Below are 26,757 nucleotides of genomic sequence, written 5' to 3'. Positions count from 1 at the left end.
ATTACAGCTCACTGCAGCCTGGACCTCCTGGGCTCAAGTGACTCTCCCACCTCAGCCTCCCGAGTAGCTGGGACCACAGGCACGTGCCATGGTGCCTGGCTAATTTTTTTATTGATGCCTGGTGTTTCACCAGGTTGCCTGTGAATTTTAGAATCACTTCTAGGCTCAAGCGGTCTGCCCTCAGGCCTCCCAAAATGCTGGGATTACAGGCATGAACCATCACGCCCACCCTGGGACCATCTTTTTTGTTTTGAGGTGATAACACATTATAAATGATAAATAAGTAACAGGGTCTGGATTCTAGCCTGGGTGTTCTGGCTCCAGAGCCCGTGCTCTAACTGTTCTGTGATGTTGGATGTTTAGGTTGCTTCCAGTTTTCCCTTTTATAAATGTTGACACAGAATCATGTTGCATTGTAACTTTTGCTTTTGGCCAGATTGGTAGCAGATCCTGCTGGTGGTCGTCTAAGAAGAAAGTATTTGGTAACAAGCAGTGTATGATACTAACACTCCTTCATTTACTGTAGTTATTGATGAACTGCTGTGGTTAATGTGGAGGGAAATGTATGTTATATTCTTTGTCTGGATCGCTTATAAGAATTGAATTACCATGTTTCTTTGATTCTAAAATTCACATATTCCTATTTTTACAGTTCCTAAATCATAATGTTTTTATAGCCAGTATGTACAATTAATGTGGCAGTGTGTGTTTCTCTCTCTTTTCTGTCATTTCTTTTTTTTTTTTTTTTTTTGAGATGGAGTCTCGCTCTGTCACCCAAGCTGTAGTGCAGTGGTTCAATCTCGGCTCACTCCAACCTCTGCCTCCCGGGTTCAAGCGATTCTCCCGTTGCAGCCTCCCAAGTAGCTGGGACTACAGGCGTGCACCACCACGCCCGGCTACTTTTTGTATTTTTAGTAGAGACAGGGTTTCACCATGTTGGTCAGGCAGGCCTTGAACTCCTGACCTCAAGTGATCCGCCCACCTTGGCCTCCCAAAGTGCTGGGATTACAGGCGTGAGGCACCACACCCAGCCTCTTTCCTTTCTTTCTCCTGAAAAGTTTTTTAAAATTCCTGACACATTGTTAAATTTGTGGTGCGCTAGAATCAATGGAATACAGTCTTGTGTACTAGCTTTTTAAGGTAACTGAGGATAAGAAAGATTTAATAAGACATTTTATTTTACAGACATTCAGTCCCCTGATGCTGAATATGTAGATTTGCTTCTTAATCCTGAGCGCTACACTGGTTACAAGGGACCAGATGCTTGGAAAATATGGAATGTCATCTATGAAGAAAACTGTTTTAAGTATGTGTCATTTTCATTTAGAAAAATTCATGTAAGATGTGGTGATTTCTCTTTATAAACAATCATAATGATTTAAAATTAAAAATAAAATTCACTTTGTTAAAAGATGTATTTGTACAAAGAAACATGACTATTAGTCCAGTTTCCTTCTGGGGAAATGAGTTTCCACAAATTTTTCCTTTTTTTTTTTTTTTTAAGAGTTAGAGGCGTATTAGACTTTTATGGGAGTATTGTAGGCCCTTCGCAAATGTTCCTTGAGTAGATTATAGGATCTCATTTTATAGATGAGGTAACCTAGAGCTGGAGAGGTTTACTTCATTTCCCAAGATCACATGGTGGTGGTGTCGAGAAAGGAATATACAACTCTTAATTCTCTTTTTGGTGCTCTCCACACCCCTTTCTGTGACTTTAGTTATTTTACAGTTAAGTTGATTTCACAGAACAATTATAATAGGTTTCATTTTTGAGCACTCACTGTATTCTACGCATTGTGGTAAGCACGTTATATACGTTTTCTCCTTTAGTCCCTGCAGTAACCCTGTGTCGCAGTCATCACTGTTTTATAGACAGAAACTGAGACTTAGAGAGGTTGTATGATTTGTGTTGTGTCAAAGATCTAGTAAGTGAAAGAGCCCACTTTGTCCTGGTAACCATTAGGCTGGAGGCAGTTGCTGATCACCAGGTGTCTGAGAAATGCTTCAGGTTACTCACATGTAAGCCTCGAGGCTCTAAACTTTGTACTTACTGGTTTTTGGGAACAATGTATGCGCGAGCATGTCATGCTGTCTTAGAGATGGAGAGAGTTCTGGGAAAGTCTTTGGAGTTCCCAAATATGGGGATAATATTGTATATTTCACTTTTTATAAGTCAAATATAAGTATGAGATCAGTAATTATGTTTACACCAATAAAATGTCAGACTGGTGTTTTTTTTTTGTTTTGTTTTGTTTTTAACTTGAAGAATTTCTCCAGTTTGGAAAGGAGAGAGTTTTTATTACTTATTTCTGCCGTGTGTTTTATTTAAATTATCTTGACTATTATTAGAAATATTTGGTTACTGACTTAAATATTTACTTTAAAGGTTTGTTGTTGTTGTTGTTGTTGTTGTTGTTTTGAGACGGAGTCTCACTCTGTCGCCCAGGCTGGAGTGCAGTGATGTCATCTCTGCTCACCGCAACCTCCGCCTCCCAGGTTCAAGCAATTCTCCTGCCTCAGCCTCCTGAGTAGCTGGGACTAAAGGCACGCACCACCACACCAGGCTCATTTTTGTATTTTTCGTGGAGACAGGGTTTCACCATGTTGGCCTGGGTGTTCTTGAACCCCTGACCTCAGGTGATGCACCCACCTCAGCCTCCCAAAGTGCTAGGATTACAGGCGTGAGCCACCATGCCTGGCACTGTTGTTATTTTTAATGTGAATTAAGAATCCATGAAGCATTTGTTAGATTTGTATTAGTTTTGTAGTCATTTTCTTACTAATTTGTATCCTGATTCCCATAATTTTTAACAATATAAACAATGTATAAGGGGCTGTTAATTATATTGTGTATTTTAAAATATAGGTTACATATTCTGTTCTCAAAATGTCTCCAGTTGTGCAAATTTTTAAAATAGATGTTAAAACAATCCCTATAGTTTACTCTTAATACTAATGCATATTTATTTTGGGATTTAAAAGCACTTTAGTGACATAGTAACTCTCCAGAAAATTTCTATTTTTTCCTACTGAACAAACAACTTTTATTTAAATTGTAACAAACTTAGCTACAGGGCAAATTGATGTGTCTAAAGATTACCTAAGTGGAAAATAATCTACACTATTTTTTTTCCATTTTTTAATTTTAATGCTTATATTGAATATTTTTTGCTTATTTGTCTTTCAATTGGGGTACACTTTGTGCTATACGTACACACACATATATAAAGATATATATATATCGTATATATAAAAACATAGTAGTGACTCTAAGAGAAGAGCTTGGCTGCTATTTTCTCTTCTTTCATTTGAAGAAGCGATTAGGAAATGGCCTGCTGGCCGCTACAGTGGGAAAAGATCAGGAACTATTATTACTACAACAATTAGTCACCCTCCCTTAAAGCATTTAGAGGAAACTAAGTATTTTATAATCTCAATAAAACAATTTGATTTTGGATATTAAGCAACTTTCTGAGATAATATCACTTAAATATAACATGATTGGTAACATATTTGTGTTTATATTTTTAATTCTTTTTACTTCTAGGCCACAGACAATTAAAAGACCTTTAAATCCTTTGGCTTCTGGTCAAGGTAAGTTACTTACTGCATTGTTATGTTATTTCTCAGCTAGGGAACTTTAATTCAAAGGAAGGGGAACGCAAGATAAATGGCAGTAACAGTTGAGGTCATAAAATCCACAGTCCCGTTTCCGTAGAGTTATGCCTCACCCTTGCAGAGATTGGTGCTTAAATTATTTGTACTTCAGTAAAAAATATTTTTATAATGAAGTTCCTGGTATTAGATTATCAAAAAATAAAGATTAGGGTATATATTTATTATATATATTTTTGCAGACATAGTAAAGTGTCAGTGTTTTAAAAGCTTTACTCATCCCACAGATAAATAAATATCCAGAACTCTCAAATTTTTTCTTTTTTTTTTTTTTTTTTTGAGACGGAGTCTGGCTCTGTCGCCCAGGCTGGAGTGCAGTGGCCGGATCTCAGCTCACTGCAAGCTCCGCCTCCCGGGTTTACGCCATTCTCCGGCCTCAGCCTCCCGAGTAGCTGGGACTACTGGCGCCCGCCACCTCGCCCGGCTAGTTTTTTGTATTTCTTAATAGAGACGGGGTTTCACCGTGTTAGCCAGGATGGTCTCGATCTCCTGACCTCGTGATCCGCCCATCTCGGCCTCCCAAAGTGCTGGGATTACAGGCTTGAGCCACCGCGCCCGGCCATTTTATTATTATTTATATATCTATCAATCTACCCTAGTACTTTGAAGATATGGGTAGCATTTATCTGTTTTATCTCTCTCTATAGAGCCTGACACATTATAGATGGAGTAGTTTGTTAGATACATGATCAGTGAAAATTGCTCTCCTCATTTAGTGGTCTTGTCTACAATAGTGAAAGTCAGTTGTTCTTTCAGCAAATGATTATCCACCATTTAATATGTGCTAGACACTGTGTAGATGCCAGACGGGCTGTAAAATTAAAACTTACAGAAACCCTGCCCTGTCTATAATATGAAGAATGGTTTGTTGAATAAGCCATTTCAGTGTATGAGTTCAGACTTTTTCTTTAGAAATTATGTATCCTTATTCTCTTCAAATATGTGCTTACTGATAAAATCTTTAATGTGCTTTCAGCAAAAGTGTAAGGTTTTCATTTTTAAACTTTATTTGAAAAGATGCTGATCTCAAATAGTTAACAAATATAAATTTCCTCCTAAAAGGGGTTGAGATTGCATCATTCCCTAAATTCTGGCAGATTTCTCTTTCTTAGATTAGGAATGAAAAATCTTTAAGGCTTTTGGGTTTATACAGAGTCACATGTGGTGACTCAGTGGAAGCCATTGATTTAATATCAGATGAAATGCAAATTAATGGAGGCGATCATCATGATCTCACATGATTTGATAAAGTAATTAACCACGTCACTTACCATAAAGATACATAGGAGCAATTTAAATGTTTATCATTAGGGAACTGGTTAAATGATGACTTATGGTGTAGTCACATAGTAGAAAATAGCCATTATAAATGTTGCTGTAAATTTTTATTCATTTAAATCAAAAAGTGACCAATAACACAGTGAGGAAAAGCAGGTATCAAAACAATATGTATAATATATTTATAATTAATATATCTATAAACAAAAAAGACATTCACTAAAATGTAAATAGTATTTATCTTTGAGCTGGGGAATTATGAATAATTTTTTATTCTGCCTGTTTTTTATAAAACATATATTTGCAGTGATTATATATTTCTTTAATAAACTGATGGCATTAAAAAAAGTGGGCAAAATTTTTGAAGACATTTTCAGTAGTAAATAAGCAGTGGCACACAAATTACTGTATTATGTATAATTTGAATCTTATAAATAGTCTGAAAATATTCCTGACTAAGGTTAATTATTGTAAGGCGAGGCTGGAGGTTTCAAAGCAATAATAAAAATCTGTAACAGAAACTATATTACAGCTTTAGGATAAATAAAGGTGGAAAAAGTCTCTGCCAGCCAAATAAACATAGGTCCTTAAGATACTGAAAACTACTCTCAGGTGATGGATTAGATTTTTCTCTCCTGTCAGGGTATATTAAATCTCACATGAGCTGAACCTCTTTATGTACACTCATGGAGATAACACCATTTAGTCAAATCAGGCATAATTCATATCACTACCAGATAGAGTTGCAGTCACGAATGTCTCACTTTCAGATTTTACTTGTGTGAATGAACTGTTGGACTAAAACTAGCCATAATGGCTAGTCTTATTTTTATGAAAGTGTAGCATTATAAAAGGGGCACTGGAAGGAATTTATTTTAATAAACATTTTGTTTTGCTTTTCAGGGAAAAGTGAAGGTAAGTATAATTTCTTTATTATATATTACATATATGAATTTGTTTATACATTCAAATGTTTATTATGGCAAAGTTTATTTTTTCTTCCCACCTCTAAAAATCAGAAGAACTCAAGTTTTACTTATTTATCTGAAAGTCTGGAGGTACTAGCACAGATTAAGGGAAAGTGACTTTGTGTCTCGGTTCAGACGTTAGAAACAGCGTGCCTCAGCCTCTGATCATTCATTTGCACATTTTACCACCCTGAATATAGAAGCATGTCCACTCCCCATCTCCCCCATTGCCTCAGGCCAGGGAAATGTCCTGTCTCTTTTACTGTTGAACTCTAGGATCTGCTGGGTTTCATGTGGGAAGGTTCTGGGAATGATGAGTGTTGATTTCAGAGCTGGCTTCTAAGGTTGATGCTGACTCGTTGGATGTAGGTGTCATTGCCAAGTCTAACTAATGCTAACAGTTTCAACATACATGAGGTTTACTTTGTCTTTTTGCTTCAAGGATGAAATTGAAATGACATTTGGTTTTTTTTTTTTTTTTTTGAGACGGAGTCTCGCTCTGTCGCCGAGGCTGGAGTGCAGTGGCGCGATCTCGGCTCACTGCAACCTCCGCCTCCCGAGTTCCCGCCATTCTCCTGCCTCAGCCTCCCGAGTAGCTGGGACTACAGGCACCCGCCACCTCGCCCAGCTAATTTTTTTTTATATTTTTTAGTAGAGTCGGGGTTTCACCGTGTTAGCTAGGATGGTCTCATCTCCTGACCTCGTGATCCACCCGTCTCGGCCTCCCAAAGTGCTGGGATTACAGGCTTGAGCCACCGTGCCCGGCAAACATTTGGTATTAAGACCATATGCTTAAAAATATGAAAAGACTTAATGGCGTTTAGCTTTAGTCTATCTAGGTGAAAATGCTAAAATGTGAAGTATCACTTTTCTTTCCCTCAAAATCATCTATTTTACGAACATAATTCTTATGAATTGCTTTTGCCTTATGTCTAGATAACAGAATACTAAAGTCTGATAACATTGCTATTTTATTATTGTACTTTATATTATAGTAACTGTAGCAGCTAAATAAAATGCTGACTCAGACCTGTTTGGAAGAGAAATTGTTTAGCAGTGAGATTATTTTTCCAAAGATGCCTCATATTTGCTACTGGTACATGTGATTCTACAATTTTCAGTTTTGAGTAACCTTATTTTGCCTTGAGTGTCAACCTAGTTCTATGCTATACTGTAGCCACATTAAAGGAGGCTACTATGATTTTAAAATTCTATTTGAAGACCTCTTAGTATCAGAAAAAAGATCGTTAACCTGTGGGAGCCATCCTTAGAGAAACTGTCTTATTACAAGTATTGATTTTGGCCAAATATCAAAGGGTTATTCCTGAGAGCTATCATATTGATTGTTTAGACCACAGTCAGGTCAACTTGAGAATAGGTACTTCAGGATTATAATATTGAACTGATTTCTTGGCTAGGTATGGTGGCTCATGCCTGTAATCCCAGCACTTTGGAAGGTCAGGGCTGGCTGATCACTTGAGGCCGGGAATTTGAGACCAGCCTGGCCAACATGGTGAAACCCTGTCTCTACTAAAAATAGAAAAATTAGCTGGGTGTGGTGGTGCATGCCTGTGATCCCAGCTATGCGGGAGGCTGAGGCGGGAGGATCACTTGAGCTTGGGAGGCGGAGGTTGCAGTGAGCTGAGATGGAGTCACTGCCCTCCAACCTGGGTAACAGAGCAAGACTCTGTCTTTAAAAAAAAAAAGACACACACACACACACACACACACACAGACACACAATGAACTGAAAATTTTACTGGAAGCCTAGGTCCTAAGCAGTATTATCCCCTAACTCCCTAATTCATGATCAAAAACTTGAAAAAAAGAACCTTGAAAATTTTTATAAGGAAATAAATTCCTTATAATCCCACCATTCCCAAATAATTAATAACTCTGTGCCAGGCACTTTTCTAAGCAATTTACATATATGATTTTATTTAATTCTTTCAACAATCCTAGGGGTATTATTCCTGTCTCCATTTTATAGATGAAGAGAAGTTCAGCAACTTGCCTAAAATAATATGATTTGTAAGTAGCAGAGTTAAGATTTAAATCAGGCAGTTTGACTCCAGGAACCACACCCTTAGTTACTACCAGATACACTTCTCTGCTAACATTTTGATATTTATGTTTTACATATATAAGTAGTTTTATCCAACACTTGTCAGCATTAAAGATGATCATATTTTTATCTTATTTGATAGGTAAAGTCATATATCTTTTGTTTTCATTTGCATTTTTTATTGCCTGTAAGATCAAACATTTTTTGCCTCTTATTACCATATTATTTTTTCCTTTGTGAATTTTTAAATTCGTATTATTTATACACTCTTTTTAAGTGGGCATTTCAGCATTTTTATTTAGTTTCTGAGCTTTTTATATATTTAGGATCTTTTCCCTTTGTCATATTTGCAACATACATTTTACCGAGTTTGTTGTTTGCATTTTGCTTTTGTTTATGAAGTGTTCTGACAAATAGATGTTTTGAGTTTTTATATATTCCAATTTATTGCTTATTCCCTTTGCCATTCCTTCCATTATTTTTATGCTTGTTTGGTTCATTTTTAACATTACTGTAAGCAACTTTAGTAGAAAACACTGTACAGTGTTTATCATCTCTGTAGCAAATGCATACATGAATGTTTATAGAGTTGTAATGATTATTTCTGATGCCTTTTGTATATTTAAAGTAAACATTTTTATGTATTGCCACGTTCTACATTCTTTACATTCTTGTTGTTTTCTTTTTTTTTTTTTTTTTGAGATGGAGTTTTGCTCTTGGCATCCAGGTTGGAGTGTAATGGCACGATCTTGGCTCATTGCAACTCCTGCTTCCTGGGTTCAAGCGATTCTCCTGCCTCAGTCTCCTGAGTAGCTGGGATTACAGGCACCCACCACCACGCCCAGCTAATTTCTGTATTTTCAGTAGAGACGGGGTTTTGCCATGTTGGCCAGGCTGGTCTTGGACTCCTGACCTCGTGATCTGCCCCCCTTGGCCTCCCAAAGTGCTGGGATTACAGGCGTGAGCCACTGTGCCCTGCCATTATTGTCATAGTTGTATGTTATTTGACCATGTTGACTAGTTAGGTAGTATTCTATCATGTTAATTTAGGCATTATTGTATTTGTAGAATTACTAGGCATTAAATATATTGAGAATGATCTTACTAGGTCATAAGAATATAAGTGATATTTGGTGTTTGTAACATTTTCCTGAATTGCTCTTTTGAAATAGTGAATGGCATGTAATATTATCAGCTAAATACAAATAGTACCCCTCCAATACTGTCATCATTTTAATTTTTTTATAATTTAAAAGGCATGTAATGAATCCTTAGTCTTCATGGCATGAATTGTTATCAAGGATAGGTATTTTCCCATTCTTGATTGATTTACTATTTAAATTCTGCATTTTGACCTCATGTAAAACACTTTAACCAGAAATTTATGAGACTGGGTCTACCTAAGGCAATGCTAAAGCTTTTTAAAGACCAAGCAGCAGATTGGTACTTAACTGAATCCATACCACAAACTTTTCTTCTTCCTTTCGAGAAATTGCAATTAAGACTTGGACTGTTAGGTTAAACAATCTTTAAATTGCTGTTTGGCACAAATTTGCTATAATGCTTTAAAACTTTTGAAAACCTTGTATTTTGGCATTTTCCAATCTTATGACTTATTTTTCTTTTGATTTCAGAGAACACTTTTTACAGTTGGCTAGAAGGTAATTAGAAACTTTAAAATAAATTTCAATGATTTCTTTTTCTCATGAGATTAATTTTATGTCTACAAGATTCACATATGAAATTTTATTTCTAAGTCACTGCTTTTTCTTAGGTCTCTGTGTAGAAAAAAGGGCATTCTACAGACTTATATCTGGCCTACATGCAAGCATTAATGTGCATTTGAGTGCAAGATATCTTTTACAAGGTATGTGACATTTACTTTTATTCAGTTTACCACTCTTATTTTTAGATATTCTTAAAATTTTCCTGGCATTTGCCTGAATGGGAAAAGGTTGACCTGATTGAATATTAGGAAGTAAAAATTCACTCTTAAATGGTAGTAATCAGAAAGGTGGTAACTATAGACATAATTGAACAGTTCAACATACTCTTAACTCTCTTTACCTTCTTTTAAGAAGCTGCTCAAAATTGTCCATATCACTTTGGAAATATTCTTGTTCTCTTGTGGGAATTTAAATAGCTCCTAACAGCACAGTTTGCTATTTGATAGATATTATTGTATCAGAACCTTTTTATTTGTGTGCCAGTATCAGGCCCGGAGTTTAAATGGGTAAAAAGCCTTTCCTGCTGCTGTTTTTGCCTTAATACGGTTGAAAATGAGACTGTGGTTGATTTTCATCAGTATCATATTTCTTCTGGAATTAAAGTATCACAACTCTGAGAAACAAAATATAGAAACTTCCATTTTATTCATTGATTGATTGCTTGATTGATTGAGACAGGGTCTCACTCTATTGCCCAGTCTAGCGTATGATGGCCAAAACTGGGCCTTAGCCTGGGAAGGCTCTTGGCTTTGCCCAGGAGAAATTTCGAAGGCCAGCTGGTGGTGGCAGGGTACAGCAGCAGCAGAGGTACTGCCCCTCGTGGAGGAGAGCTGCCCCCTAGGTAGTGTGCCCAGAGCAGCAGCTCAGAGGCGGTTCGGCAGCCATATTTATAGTCCACTTTTTATTATATGCAAATTATGAGGCAGATTATGCAGAAATTTCTAGGAAAGGGGTAGTAACTTCTAGGTCATTGCTATAGAAAAGGGGTGGTAACTTCTGCATGTTGCCATGGGAATGAGAAACTGACATGGCACACTGGTGGGTGTGTGTTATGGAAAGCTGCTTCAACCCCCTCCCTGTTTTAGCTAGTTTTCAATTTGGTTCAGTGTCCTGAGTCCCACCTCCTGAACCAAGTCCTCCCTTCTACCTCATGACTACAGGAGCATGCCACCATGCCCAGCTAATTTTTAAAAATATTTTTTATAGAGACGAGGTTTGGCCATGTTGCCCAGGCTGGTCTGGTCTTGAACTCCTGGGCCCAAGTGATTTGCCCATCTTGGCCTCCAGAGTGCTGGGATTATAGCCGTGAGCTACTGTGCCTGGCCATAACTTTGATTTTAAATGGCAGTTTAAACTCATCAGTAATTTTACTTTTTTTTTTTTTTTTTGGAGACAGAGTCTTGTTCTGTCACCCAGGCTGGAGTGCAGTGGCGTGATCTTGGCTCACTGTGACCTCTGCCTCCTGGGTTCAAGTGATTCTCCTGCCTCAGCCTCCTGAGTAGCTGGGACCACAGGTGCAGGCCACCATGCCTTGCTAATTTTTTGTATTTTTGGTAGAGGCGGGGTTTCACCATGTTGGCCAGGCTGGTCTCGAATTCCTGACCTCAGGTGATCCACCCGCCTCGGCCTCCCAAAGTGCTGGGATTACAGGCTTGAGCCACTGTACCTGGCCTAAACTCATTAGTAATTTTAGATCATCATTTTCAAATTGTGTATTTAGGTTTTATAAATATGTTTATATTCAGAAGTTTGATTATTATTATTTTTTCATCTTTAAAAAAGAAAATTTTATTATTTTCCATTACATGAATGAACTTGGAGGACATTATATTTGTCAAAACGAGCAAGGCACAAAGATTATTATTTCATGATTTCACTTACAAAGGGATTCTAAAAAACTTAATCTTATTGAAGTAGAGAGTAAAGTGGTGACCACCAGACACCAAGGTATTTAGGAGAAAGGAGGGTTTGAAAAGATGTTGATAAAAAAATACATAATTATAGTTAATAGAAAGAATAAGTTCAAGAGATATTTTTGTACAGTGTAGTGACTATAGATCAAAATAATGTATTTGTAGTTTTGAAAAATGCTGACAATGTCACTTGCTCTTGCCACAGAAACGTTAACTGTGTGGCATAATTACCTAGAATTAAGCATTTGATAATGTATATATACTTCCAAATATTATGTTTTACAAAATAAATATACATTTATTGATTACAGATGGTAATGGTAGGAAAGCCACTGAAAGGGCAGGCGTTGCTTATGGTCTTATGACTGGCCACTTTGTGAACACAATAAACAAGTTTGCATTAAAAAACCGAAAATGGTTTAATCTAAAAGTTGCCATGATCTTCATAATTTTTTTAGAGAAAATGACCAAGAAGTTGACTACAGTTAGTAGACTAAGAATATAAGCTGTAGACTGACCTTCACCCACTAAAAAAAAAAAATCACATAAAATAAGAGTGAGAAATTCTTCTGAGTTGCAATATCAATATGGAAAAGAAATATTATTTCAAATTTAAAATCCACAGAGATCATTTTATTATTTTTCTACCTTTAACATTCACACTTAAAAATGAAAGATTTTGCATGGAAACATGTGCTGTAAGTGTATCATAGAACATTAAATTTAAAATTCTTCACTTACAATTAACTCCTAATTTAATTTCTATGATATATTTTCTAGCAAATTTGATATGTGTCACACTGTGTAAGAATTATTATTATTATTGTTTTTGAGATAGAGTCTTGCTCTGTCGCCCAGGCTGGAGTGCAGTGGCGCAGTCTTGGCTCCCTGCAACCTCCGCCTCCTGGGTTCAAGCAATTCTCCTGCCTCAGTCTCCTGAGAAGCTGGGACTACAGGCCTGTGCCACCAAGCCCGGCTGATTTTTGTGTTTTTCGTTAGAGATGGGGTTTCACCATGTTGGTAAGGCTGGTCTCAAACTCCTGACCTCGTGATCCACCTGCCTTGGCCTCCCAAAGTGCTGGGATTACAGGCGTGAGCCACCACGCCTCACCTGTGTAAGAATTTAATAAGATTTTCCTTTTACAAGCAGAGAAAAACAATGCTAAGTTATTTAATCCTCTCACCTGTGGACAGTGTTTGCCTTTTATCTTAATTAACTGATGTGAAAGTTATATTGATAAGCAAACTCTCTAGTTAAAACCAATTTTTGAGTGCATTAAAAATACCAACTTTCTCATCACAACCTACAAAGTACCATGTAAAATGACATAGCATGAAGACAACAGTGAGAAAACTGTAGCCATCTCATAGAAAAAGAAGAAGGGCTGTGATGAATACACAGTTAGAAGACACATAATAGGACAAACAAAACTAAAGATAACTAGGAAATAAACAGAATTTCTCTTTAAATTCAGCAAGATTTAGCTTTTCAGCATGGAAAAATGTTATCTCCACATGAAGAATCAATCTTATTTCTTCACTATTAATATTTTCCTTCTCTGACTTGAACTTACAAACTAACTGTAGCAGGAATATTTATGGCTTATCATGGAGCATTTGTTACACAGCAAGTATTGTATGTTTGTTTGCTACATTTATATATAAAAAAACATCCTCATGACTTATGAAGCATCCCTAGTTCTTACCTGAACAAATTGACTCAATAAATATATAAATTTGCTTATGTCAATTATAATGAGAATAAACTAAGTAAAAAAAAAATAGGCTTATGTAGAATTCTTCAAGTAAAAGAACAAATGGAATGTCCTAATTAAATAAAATATAATACACAATTTTGGAAATACATCTAAAAATTGTTTTGTGTGCACTACTAAATTTTATAAAAATCATTCTTATTCGTCATGACCAGCTCACATAATGAATACCTCATAAACTATAAAAAAAATTATAAGAGACAAGAGAATTATAAGTCTAGCATAAGAATTAGGCAAAGAAAAACAGAAAATTCTGAATCATAAGTCAGAAGATTTTACAGTAATGAATTTAATAAAAAGCAGAGTATAGATTTGCTTTCAGCATTTTTGAGGTTTTCAGTTTTCTAGTAAATTAGTCACCTTATTAAAATATTTGTTTTGTTCCAGTATTGCTCTGTTCTTCTGAAAACAGGTACAAACTCATACTCACCCAAACACACTTACTCTATAATTTTCTTGCACCTATGGTTTATTTTTAGAGTAATATATGTGCATAGCTAACTCTATGTAAATCAAAACTAAAATTCTGTATGTTTGCAGGCAGAGAGACCACATGTTCAAAGAAAAATACATAACACATTTTTAAAAATGTTTAAGCAGAACTCAGAATTTTAAGATTCAGGATTTTATTTATATTTATAAATAATTTTTATTATACCCATAAAAATGACCCTGTAATCAATAGCAATTTAATTGTACATTTTAAAGTAACTAAAAATGTAGAGTATCAAGAAACTTCATCTGCCCTGATGTGATTAATACATAAATTATATGCCTATATCAAAATATGCCATGTATGGCATAAATATAAACAGATACTATGCACCCACAAAAATTAAGAATGATTTTTATTATTAATAAGACTTGCTTTTTCAGTAAAACTTTGAATTCATTGTAAGGATGGGTTTTAGAAAATAAAATATTAATATAAAACTATTAATGGCTAAATTGTGAAAAATCATTTTCTGGTTGTTATTATATAATTTAAAATGCTAAATGAAATTCTGCAGGCATGAATAACCTAATATAATTAAAGTAAAAATTGTCAAATTCAGTTTTTAATATTTAATTCTTCTTCCTTAGACACGTGGTTAGAAAAGAAATGGGGACACAACATTACAGAATTTCAACAGCGATTTGATGGAATTTTGACTGAAGGAGAAGGTCCAAGAAGGCTTAAGAACTTGTATTTTCTCTACTTAATAGAACTAAGGGCTTTATCCAAAGTGTTACCATTCTTCGAGCGCCCAGATTTTCAACTCTTTACTGGAAATAAAATTCAGGATGAGGAAAACAAAATGTTACTTCTGGAAATACTTCATGAAATCAAGTAAATTATATATTAAAATTTATACATTAATAGAAGAGTGACAAGTAATGTACAAAATCAATTTTCTTTTTTTTCTTTTTTTTTTTTTTTTTTGAGACAGGGTCTCCCTCTGTTGCCCAGGCTGGAGTGCAGTGGCACGATCATGGCTCACTGCAGCCTCGATCTCCTGGGCTCAAGCAGTCCTCCCATCTCAGCCCAAGTAGCTGGGACTATATGTGCAAACCACCACACCGGGCTAATTTTTGTATGTTTTGTAGAGATGGGGTTTTGTCATGTTGTCCAGGCTGGTCTCGAACTCCTGGGCTCAAGTGATCCACCCACCTTGACCTCCCAGAGTGCTGGGATTACAGGTGCAGGCCACTGTGCTCTGCCTGAAATTTTTAAGTATTCATTTAGAGAAAGGAAAACTATTTAGAACATAATTAAAAGTTAATTTTGTTTGTAGGTCTTTTCAAATTGAATTTTGCTTTTGTTTTTATTTTGACTTGGGTACTGAGAGGCACACATTTTTAGTTTTAAGAGCCATTCTTTTAGTATTTGATAATGTATTATTTTCATGTTTATTTGAACAAATTGGATTTGGGGTCATATTTCGGTACTTATAATTATCTCATGCAGTTAGAATCGAGATTTGAGGCTTGAGGATAAGAATTTGTTTTGGGCATTGGAGTATTGGTTTTACTGTGTTTTCTCCTCTTTATTTATCATGACCAGTAAAATGTTGTATTAGCAGTACTTTTAATATTTACAACACATGAAAATGAATATTCTCTGTTTTAAAATGCAGGTCATTTCCTTTGCATTTTGATGAGAATTCATTTTTTGCTGGGGATAAAAAAGAAGCACACAAACTAAAGGTAATTATTTTATACTTTATCTTAATTGTTAGATACAAACTGATTAACACTTATGCAGATACGAATATAAACCCATAGATAGTACTCACAGAAGTAGAGAGTAGGCCACGTGCGGTGGCTCAGGCCTGTAATCTCAGCACTTTGGGAGGCTGAGGTGGGAGGATTGCTTGAGCCCTGGAGTTCAAGACCAGCTTGGGCAACATCGTGTGAAACCCTGTCTTTAATTAAAAAAAAAAAAAAAAGAGTAGAATGGTGGTTACCACAGGCTGGGAGTTGGGGGTGGGTGGGGAAAAAGGAGATGTTGATCCATGGGTACAAAGTTTCAGTTAGGGAGAATAAGATTTAGTGATCTGCTGCGCAGAATGGTAACTGTGGTAATAATGCATTGTATATTGCAAAATTGCCGAAAGTGTAGATTTTAAAGTTTCCACTATACAAAAAATGATTAGGTGAGGTGATGGATTTGTTAATTAGCCTGGTTTAATCACTTCACATTGTAAATACACATTAAAACATCACATTGTATCCATAAACCTATAAAATTTTTGTCAATTAATAAATACATGTATGTATACTTAACAGTAAATCTTGATATATACATCTTGAAATTAATAAGAAAAAAATCAGAATCATTATCTTTCTTTTCCTCAAAAAAATCAAGTCCAAAGGCAGGTGCCACTTAAAGTCTATTTTGCATTATATTCAAAGTAACACTGATATCTGTATATTGCTGTATACCTTATAGATGCCTTTCACATTGATGATCTCATGTAATAGATGTAATAAATTAAAGGAAATGGATCCAATGCATGAGTAGCATATTAGTCTATCTTTTGCTGAAGAGAATTCTGAAGATGATATTAATTAACAGATCTTCATTAGTGGGAGAAGGCACAGTGTGATGTTTTGTCATTCATCTTTTTTATTGTTATTGAGAAAGGATCTCACTCTGTCACCCAGGCTGGAGTGCAGTGATATGATCACGGCTCATTGCTACCTTGAAATTCTGTGCTCAAGCGATCCTCCCACCTCAGCTTTCTGAGTAGCTTGAGTAGCTGGGACCACAGGCATGTACTACCATGCTTACCTAATTTTTTTTTTTTTTTTTTTTTTTTTCAGTAGAGACAGGGTTTTGCTCTGTTGCCCAGGCTGGTCTCAAACTCCTGGGCTCAAGTGGTCCTCCCACCTCAGTCTTCCAAAGTGCTGGGATTATAGGCATGAGCCATTGCACCCCCTTCCATTCATCTTATTCACTGGGAATTAAAGACAGTTACGAATACCAGTGTGCAGTTGGGAAAGAATAGATTCAATACCCCACAGAATGGGGTCTTGTCATTGCCTTGCCTTTTAATAGGGTCTAACCTCAGGCAAGACAATCTCTGAGTATGTATTTGCCACATAATACTATAAATATCAAACATCACCAGGAAGATTTATTACACACTCATTATGTGCACAGCACAATTTTTTGTCATTAAAAGGAAAGAGAGCTTCCACCCTCAAGGGATTTCCAGAGGGGGTCAAGTAAAATTATATTTCTCTTCTCTCTTACAAAGTTCTACTGGTAAGTAGAGGCAGGTGGCCCTCCGTACTACTGGGCTTGATCTGATTTTTTATATATATATACACACACACACATGCAATTATATATATGTACATATGAAATCTCATATATATATATCACAGAATCTTTGTAGAGTAATATTATTGAGTAGTTGTTTTTTTTAAGGTAGGTTTAAAATTAGTACCTCTTGCTTGGATGTCATCTGGTTATAGAAAAATAGTAAAAATAAAGTTAGTACCTCTTACTGAACAGGTACTGAAACACAAGATAGAGAATATTGTTAAGATATGGTAACAATTAACAATGATTTGGGCTTTGTCTTAATAAAGATACTGGATATAGATACTAGATATGGTAGATATGTATAGATAGATTTCTGTATAAATATGTCTGGTTTCATACATATTGTATATATATTTTTGTTTTTCTAAGAGATAAGGTCTTACTTTGTCACCAAAGTTGAAGTGCAGAGGCACAATCATAGCTCACTGCAGCCTGGAACTCCTGGGTTCAAGCCATCTTCCCACCTCAGCCCCCTGAGTAGCTAGGACTACAGGCTGGCACCACTATGCCCTGCTAACTTTTAAAATTTTTTTTGTTGAGTTGGGGGTCTCACTGTTTTTGCCCAGGCTGGTCTTGAACTCTTGGCCTCAAGCAATCCGCCTGTCTTGGCCTCCGAAAGTGCTGGGAGTAAAGGTGTGAGCCACCACCATAGCCAGCCTGATTTCATCAAAATATTTACAAATATCTTCCTCTGCTTCTTATTCTTTCTTTCTGTAATGAAAGAAGCTGATTTTATGCACTCAGTTTTTTTGCTGTTAGATAATACTTATTCTTGACTTCCCATCTACCTCCTACTTGAAGCATTCTTGCTACAAATACATACCTCAGTGCTTATATAATCTGCCTAAACAGCTTCCAGGAACTAGAAAGTGAGGGGGAAGATGCTGTAATAAGACTTCTTTTTTTCCTACTATTTTCAATATGTTCCTTTTTTTTTAGTTTACTTGCTGCTTTATTGGAAAGTGTTCTGGCATCAGCTCTTTTTAAATCGTGCAGATTAGAAGGATTTCTCACAGTGTTTTAATTTGATCAAAACTCGGAAACACTCACCTTTAATGTCCTATGAAGTTTAGGTAGAGATTCTTTATGTAACAGAGAATTTTTCTGAATCTTTTACAGGAAAGATGTAAAAAACAAAACATGCTACTATCAAAGATTTACTTTTTTAAAAAGTGGTTTCTGGTAAACATCGATTTGAACAGTCATATTTATAAATTAATTTTAAAAATCTCATCTTGTTTCCTTAGTACCCTATCAATGTATGGTTAGAAATAGAGGACTTGTATGAAGGAGAATTATTTAGCATTCAATTCAAATAGAATTTGATCTCATTTGAAGACTTGTAAAATATTTGAGAATTTGCGCAAGAACTGGTCAGTTGGTTTCACTGAATATGAATCACAGAATGCTTGATCATTCTGTTGACTGGCTGTAATTTAAAGTGATGACCTAAAACTGTATGTCTAAACAAGTAAAATCTGTAAGTGATTTAGGTACTGGTTATTTTAAGGACCATACTTTTTCTAACCTGAGATAATTAGGGGATATACTCAAGTTATTGTACATGATTGTTATTTGTTAAGTCACAAGGATTTTCTCCTGTGAAATCCTTACTAATTTTTACTAATTTGATCTAGTAAATTTCTAGCCTATTAATTTGGTCCTAGCATATTAAGTTCACTTAAGCAGAAGAAGATGCATGCTATTTGATGTGCTTGGTTTTAATTTTACAGTGTTTATTTGGCTATTGTACAACCATGCCTGCTCTCTGTACATGTCATACAAAGACTTACTCAAGAGCTGTCACTTTCAAGTATTTGAATTAACGTAGAATCGGACATTGAAATTAGCATCTACAAAAGCAAGCACAATCTTTTAGAACAGAGGCTTCCAACTCTCACAAGTATGAGAGTCTCTTATACTCAGGAACTTTCAAGGCCTCTTCTCATGACAGAGTATTTTTAGTATCTGTTGATTTTGAAAATATGATTGCCAAAAAGCTACCGTGCATTTAGTAATACTTTTAAAGTAAAAGTTGTGTTTTATTGATCATAACATTTCTATCCATTTGGAAATTTATAGTGCATACATGTGAGCTATTTATTTTGTGGTATACAGTCTTGTCTCCATGTGGATTTTGTAGATCCTCATAAGAACTATTAAGTCTTCTAGAAGTCAACAGCTCATAGGATGGGAACATGTTCTTTAGAGTAAACTTATTACTCTGTTGTTATTGTTAAAAGTATGATTTTTCTATAAGTTTTGGTCAAAGCTGTAGTTTAAAGGAAACCTAAAAGATCACAGAATCTTTGTAGAGTAATATTACTGGTTAGTTTTTTTAAAGTAGGTTTAAAATTAGTACCTCTTGCTTGGATGTCATGTGGTCATAAAAATAAAAAAATTAGTACCTCTTACTGGACAGGTACTGAAACCAAGATAGAGAATATTATTAAGATATGGTAACAATGGGCCAGACATGGTGGCTCACGCCTGTAATCCCAGCACTTTGGGAGGCTGAGGCGGGCGGATCACAAGGTCAGGAGATCGAGACCATCCTGGCTAACATGGTGAAACCCCGTCTCTACCGAAAATACAAAAAAGTAGCCGGGCGTGATGGCGGGCGCCTGTAGTCCCAGCTACTCAGGAGGTTGAGGCAGGAGAATGGTGTGAACCCGGGAGGTGGAGCTTGCAGTGAGCCAAGATCCTGCCACTGCACTCCAGCCTGGGTGACAGGGCGCTGCTCCCTCTCAAAAAAAAAAAAAAAAAAAAAAAAAAGAAACCTTCTTCACTCATTCCCTCCCTCATTCCTTCTGGTAAATGATGGTCTCTAACCCTGCCTCACCCTCCTTTCTCCACCTATTGACATGTAGTTAATCATCTACCATGGACACCTTGACAAAGTTATTTTGTATATTTTTGCAGATAGTTTAGCTTTGGAGTCAGGCAGGCCTGGGTTCTAAGTTTTTTTGTTTACTAGTGTGGGAATTTAGGCAAGTTACCTAAACACTCTGAATCTTGTTTTTTACATTAGGTGTAGATTATAATAATATCTACCTTTTGGATTCATGGTGAAGATTAAATGAGATTGTATATGTAAGGATCTGGTATGTAAAATCAATGAATATTAGTGCTCTTCTCATTTTTGGTACCCCGTAGTACCTTGCACAGTGTTAGGCACATAGAATGTGCTCTGAAAATACTCAGTAATTGACTGTATAGTACATCTTAATAAAATTTTGTTAAATTGTTTTCAGGAGGACTTTCGACTGCATTTTAGAAATATTTCAAGAATCATGGATTGTGTTGGTTGTTTTAAATGTCGTCTGTGGGGAAAGCTTCAGGTAAGCAAATCTAGTCATTCCTATTTCTCATTTACCCTTTGCATGAATAATTTTCTAATTTTTATTTTTTTCTTATTTCTGTTATAGACTCAGGGTTTGGGCACTGCTCTGAAGATCTTGTTTTCTGAGAAATTGATAGCAAATATGCCAGAAAGTGGACCTAGTTATGAATTCCATCTAACCAGACAAGAAATAGTATCATTATTCAACGCATTTGGAAGGTTAGTTTGAATGTACTGAAATTGCTTCTGGTAGCCAAGTAAGTCTAAAGCAACATATATGCTCTCAGAAAAAACTGGGTAAGGAATATCCTTTTTATTTTATTTATTTATTTAGTTTTGAGATGGAGTCTTGGTCTGTAGCCCAGGCTGGAGTGCAGTAGTGTGATCTCGGCTCACTGCAACCTCTGCCCTCTGGGTTCAAGTGATTCTCCCAACTCAGCCTCCCAAGTAGCTGGGACTACAGGTGCATGACACCACACCTGACTAATTTGTGTGTGTGTGTGTGTGTATAGTTTTAGTAGAAACAGGGTTTCACCATGTTGGCCAGGCTGGTCTTGAACTTCTGACCTCCGGTGATCTGCCTGGCTCCACCTCTGAAAGTGCTGGATTACAGGCGTGAGCCACTGTGCCCAGCCAGGAATTTTTTTTTTTGAAGAAATTATTTCATTACAGAATTATGGGATATTATGAAATACCTCAAGTATGTAGACATATACAATTGGTACATGATGGTCTTTATTTTCATCTGTTGACTTTTGTAATCATAATTAGGGCGCGGCATGGTGGCTCATGCCTGTAATCCTAGCCCTTTGGGAAGCTGAGGTGGGTGGATCACTTCAGGCCAGGAGTTCGAGACCAGCCTGGCCAACTCTACTAAAAATACAAAAAATTAGCCAGGCGTGGTGGAGCATGCCTGTGGTCCCAGCTACTCGGGAGGCTGAGGCAGAAGAATCGCTAGAACCTGGGAGGCACAGGTTGCAGTGAGCCAAGATCATACCACTGCACTCCAGCCAGGGCAACAGAAGAGCAAGACACTATCTCAAAAAAAAAAAAAAAAGAAAAAAAAATGTGCATACATGTAAATATAAAATCATAATTATAATTACTGATTGAATTTTAATATTCATCTTATCGAATTTGTATATTAAAAATTGTTTAAAAGCACATTTTTTTGCTATCCAATTATTTTTGTGGTGCTAGAAAAATCATGTTTAACATAGGTGTACATGTAAATCTCTTTGTGAATTCACCATTATATAAAAAGGTTAATGATTCTTTTTAAAACAATTATTTCCCATCAAAATGATTAAAGAAAAGCATGAAATAAGGAACTTACATTAAAATATTTACAGATGCATTCTTTCTGGCCTATCATGCAAGAAATGCTGAGATTTATAAAAATTAATATTTTTTAAAGGACTACATTTCCTCATTTAAAAAATATTATAATTTTGGGCTTGAAATAATTGACCTTCAAAATTGTGTCTCTCGCACCCAGGGGTTTGATAGTTAATATTTCATTAATCTACTATTTTTTTCATTATAGAGAGCAGAACTAAGTGCACTCAAAATGAACAAAATTTACTTTACAAAAATTACTGAAAACAATGTAGTCATACATTTAATATTCTTACTCTTTATAGGCCAATAGCATTGATTCTTTCTACATTTACTAAATATGGTGTATTTTAAGTATTCATATACTTATGCATTTAAAAATAGTTATAGTTCTGTGTTTATATACTTTATACTTATATTCTTTAATAAGCAGATGAATACTTTTATGAATACTTATACCTAAATATTATATTTGTATACATACATATTTTATACCAAATACTATATGCTTTAATATAAAGGGAGTATACTTACGAATGCTTAAAATACAGAAGTATTTAAATACTTATGTATCTCATACTTAGGTATTTGATTGACTGATGTGATCTCAGCTCACTGAAACCTCCGCCTCCCAGGCTCAATAGATTCTCCCACCTTAGTCACCTGAGTAGCTGGGATACAGGCACATACCACCATGCTGGGCTAATTTTTTGTAGAGATAGGGTTTTGCTATATTGCCCTTGCTGGTCTCAAACTCCTGGACTCAAGTGGTCCGCTCGCCTTGGCCTTCCAAAGCACTGGGATTACAGGCATGAGCTACTGCACCTGGCTATTTTATTTATTTAAAATAATTTGGTTTTTTAGAGATAGGATCTGGCTATGTTGCCCAGGCTGGAGTGCAGTGGAATGATCATAGCTCACTGTCCTTGAACTCCTGGGCTCAAGCAGTTCTACTTCGGGTTTCCAAGTAGCTACGACTACAGGTACACACAGCCATGACTGGCTGATTTTTAAATTTTTTTTGTAGAGACCGGGTCTCCCTGTGTTGCCCAGGCTGATCTCAAATTCCTGGCCTCAAGCAGTTCTCCCATCTTGGCCTCAAAAAATACTGGGTTTACAGGAGTGAATCACTGAATCTGGCATGCATATTTAAATACTTTTAAAATAACTAATTTCTGGACATTAATACCTTAGTTTTACCATGTCAAATTAAGAACTAAAATATATTAAAATATATTAAATGTTTTATGCACCTGAAATTTATTGAAATAAGTTACTTTAAAAATGTTGTTTTAAAATGCAAAGTGAGTAACTTTTACAGATAAAATTTATCTAAGATGATTTCTGAGTGAAATATTTTTTGGTTACAGAATTTCTACAAGTGTGAAAGAATTAGAAAACTTCAGGAACTTGTTACAAAGTATTCATTAAAGAAAACAAGCTGATATGTGCCTGTTTCTGGACAGTGGAGGCCAAAGAGTGGAATTTCATTCAAAGGCATAATAGCAATGACAGTCTTAAGCCAAACATTTTATATAAAGTTGCTTTTGTAAAGGAGAATTATATTGTTTTAAGTAAACACATTTTAAAAAATTGTGTTAAGTCTATGTATAATACTACTGTGAGGAAAAGTAATACTTTAATAATGTGGTACAAATTTTAAAGTTTAATATTGAATAAAAGGATTATCAAATTCATATATGATAAAAGTGAATGTTCTAAGTGTCTGAAACTAGCATTTTGTGTAATAAGATGTAATATAAATAAAACTATGGTAAATATGACAAGCATTTAATAGGAAAATGCTAAGGAGGCCTCATGAATGACCCGTAATTAGCAATGTAGAATTTTTCAATACATTTAGGGTTGCTGGATTTAGCAAATAAAAATAAAGATTGTCTAGTTAGATTTGAATTTCAGATAAACAACAATTAGTTTTTTAATATGTTACATGGAATATTTGGAAAATACTTATACTAAAAAATTATTTGTTTGAAATTCAAATTTAACTGGGAGTCTTGTATTTTATCTGGCAATCCTAAAATACATTGGTATGAAACAAATCACTTTTAGAATGATATTGCTATTTTGATTGGGTTATTTTTGTGTGTAGAAATGTACAATAACAACTCAAAGGCACAGGAGATTTCTAAACATTGTGAAAAGTTGAATAGATTATATATTTATTCTCATAATACTTTCCCTAATACTAAATAAAATTTGGGGAACACTTTTTATTTTTATATAATTTCCAATTTACAGAAAAGTTTCAAAAATAGTACAAAGAGCTCTCTTACCCAGATTCACTAATTGTTCATATGTACTTTATCTTTCATGCTTTCTTTGTACACACACGCGCACACACACACTCACATGCACATACACATGCGCACACACACAATTTTTCCTCAATCATTTGAAAGTCAGTTACAGGCATCATGCCCCTTTAACCCTAAATACTTCAGTGTAATACTGAATAATTTCTAAAAATGATTTTCTCAGAAAAAAAAAAAAAAACCTCCCACAATTCTGGAACTATACTACTATAAGCCTTAGAATAAATAATAATTTCAAGTTCCAGTCTAAAGTTCTTTTTGAGTTTTGTTGCCCGTTTTACGCTTGATGTGTATAGTAATAGGGTAGGCTATTTTATTAAAATTTTTTTTTAGAGACAAGGTTTTGCTGTGTTGCCCAGGCTGGAACTTGACCTCCTGGGCAGAAGTGATCTTCCCACCTCAGCCTCCCAAGTAGCTGGGAATACAGGTGTCTGCACCATACCCAGTTTAAGTTTTGTTTTTTTATACACGAAGTTCCTTTGTCTCCCTAAAACTGAACTGTAATTTTGGGAGGTTTTCATTAATGGAAGCTCTTCATTTATAAAGCTATTTGAAGGGGTTTAGGAATTTATATCACATGGTAATTGTAGAGAAAAAGCTATATACCTCAAAATCATGTGCCCTCTTTACATATGTCTTATCAGGTATAACATGTTGAAATGTCCCATTATTAGTAGAGTGGGGTTTATTTATATAGTGGTTAAGAAATGTCAGTTGACACTGCTGTACACTTTTTCTTCTGTGTCCCTAAGGCCTGCTACAGTGCCAAGCACATACTTGGTATCCAATAAATATTTGTTGGATGAATGTATGCATATGTATTCAGTATATTTTAAATGAATAATCGCAGAACTAAGTTTAATAATGTGACCTATTTTCCTCTGCCACTTCATTTTCTCTAAGGCAGGAAAAGAAAGACATTAACCCACTAAATAAGTCAATCCTCTTGGAGACTCAAAAGACTATGAAGTGATCACTCTACATAAAATACAGTGTGGGTTCAAATGGCCATTTTTTGTGTATCCCCCTCTCTCATCTTATGCTTCCTTTCCTTTTTTTTTTTTTTTTTTTTTTTAACAGCCAATCCTTTTGAAGGAATATTCTTACCTCTACTTTGTCACCTTCCACTGGCTCCGCAACTGAAATCTGCCGTTTGGCTGTATAGTTAACAGTCCCTTCCTGTGAAGTCTAAAATCAATTCTAAATCCACAGTTTAATTCACAAGCTATTACTTATTTGACATTTTTGACAGCCTGTACTTGAAAGATTTATTCCCTTGATTATTTACATTTTGCTCACTCCTGAACCCCCCCTTTTTAGCTTCTTCATTTATTCCTTTAATGTTATTCCTCAGGCCTCCATTTTTTTTTCCTCTTAATCATAACACCACTTCTCACGCTTGGGTCATTTCAGTTCAGCAATTCCTAAATCCTTATCTTTAGCCAAACTCCTCAATCCATCTGCCTGCTGCACTTTACTTGGTTGTCCCACAGACACCTGTGTGTGTCTTAAAACATTCATTGTCTGCAAAACCTACTCTAATGCCTGTGTTCCTTACTTTGGTTAATTTTAGAACCATTATATTCTATGTTTTCTAGGCTCATTCCTCTTCTCCACCTTCCCCTATCATTTAGTGTTTTTTACTGATTTTATCTCCACCTCTCTGATACATCACTCTTTCATCTTCATTGATATTATTAATACCTACAGTACTAACCTGCCTCCTATACCTAGCTGGTCTCCTATTTGTTGCTCAATGTTACCAGAGTAGGCTTTCTAGAAGCACTCTGACAGCATTACTCCCTAATACCCTTCCATGACTTCAGGAACTTTCAGGAGAAAGCCAAACCCCTCTGGTTGGTGTACAAGGTCTTCTGATGTGTAATGTGTTTCCTCCACCGAATGTTCTGGTGAAACAGACTTAACAGTTCTTCAAAAGCCCTGTATGGCCAGGTTTCCCGCCTTGGTAAATGCTGTACTCTTTGCATCAAGTGCGCTGGTCATCCTTCCCCAACTTGGAAAATTCCTATGCATCTTGCAGGCCTGACATAAGCATTTCCTCTGTAAAATCTCCCTTGCTCCACTCAAGGAGAGTCATCTAACTTCTACTTCTGTGTCACCACTGTAATTACAACCTACCTCTATTGTATGTCACTTAAATTGTACTGTATTGTTTTATTTTTCAAAAGTCTTCTTCACTAGAATGTGAGCTCCTTAAGGGCAGGAAAAGGAACCTTTTTATTTTTTGCATCTCCATAGCATAGTTTTTGGCATATGAACGTTTAATAAATGTTTGTTGAATAAATTGATTTTAAAGTGACATCTTTATTATATTAGAGGTCCTACCTTTATTCCAAATACTTTCACTCCCTTCACTTTACAGCAAGGGTCAGTAGAGTCCCAAGGATTTGTAGACTTCAGGGGGTCAATAAAGCTGAAATTGTATTCAAGATTTGGTATGGTTTTTGGTGGGTCATGAAAAGGGTCTATTCTGGGAAGAAAAGGAACTTCTTTCATGGGAAAAT

General features: G+C 35.6%; 1 protein-coding gene across 1 annotated transcript in view; it reads left to right on the top strand.

Annotated features, from left to right (window-relative positions):
* ERO1A (endoplasmic reticulum oxidoreductase 1 alpha) overlaps positions 1-26,537 on the top strand; it is a 58,726-nt gene extending 32,189 nt beyond the window's left edge. Inside the window, exons 7-16 of the mRNA XM_005561264.4 lie at positions 1,186-1,306; positions 3,548-3,594; positions 5,857-5,868; positions 9,621-9,647; positions 9,761-9,853; positions 14,485-14,731; positions 15,519-15,588; positions 20,470-20,556; positions 20,644-20,777; positions 23,267-26,537. Coding sequence (XP_005561321.3) covers positions 1,186-1,306; positions 3,548-3,594; positions 5,857-5,868; positions 9,621-9,647; positions 9,761-9,853; positions 14,485-14,731; positions 15,519-15,588; positions 20,470-20,556; positions 20,644-20,777; positions 23,267-23,327 — 899 coding nt within the window. The 3' untranslated portion in view covers positions 23,328-26,537. The remainder of the gene's footprint in view (positions 1-1,185; positions 1,307-3,547; positions 3,595-5,856; positions 5,869-9,620; positions 9,648-9,760; positions 9,854-14,484; positions 14,732-15,518; positions 15,589-20,469; positions 20,557-20,643; positions 20,778-23,266) is intronic.
* Positions 26,538-26,757: the final 220 nt, after the last annotated feature.

Source organism: Macaca fascicularis, chromosome 7 (assembly GCF_037993035.2).
Source record: "Macaca fascicularis isolate 582-1 chromosome 7, T2T-MFA8v1.1".
In the NCBI taxonomy this organism is placed as follows: domain Eukaryota; kingdom Metazoa; phylum Chordata; class Mammalia; order Primates; family Cercopithecidae; genus Macaca; species Macaca fascicularis.
This window is presented reverse-complemented; position numbering and strand designations above follow the sequence as displayed.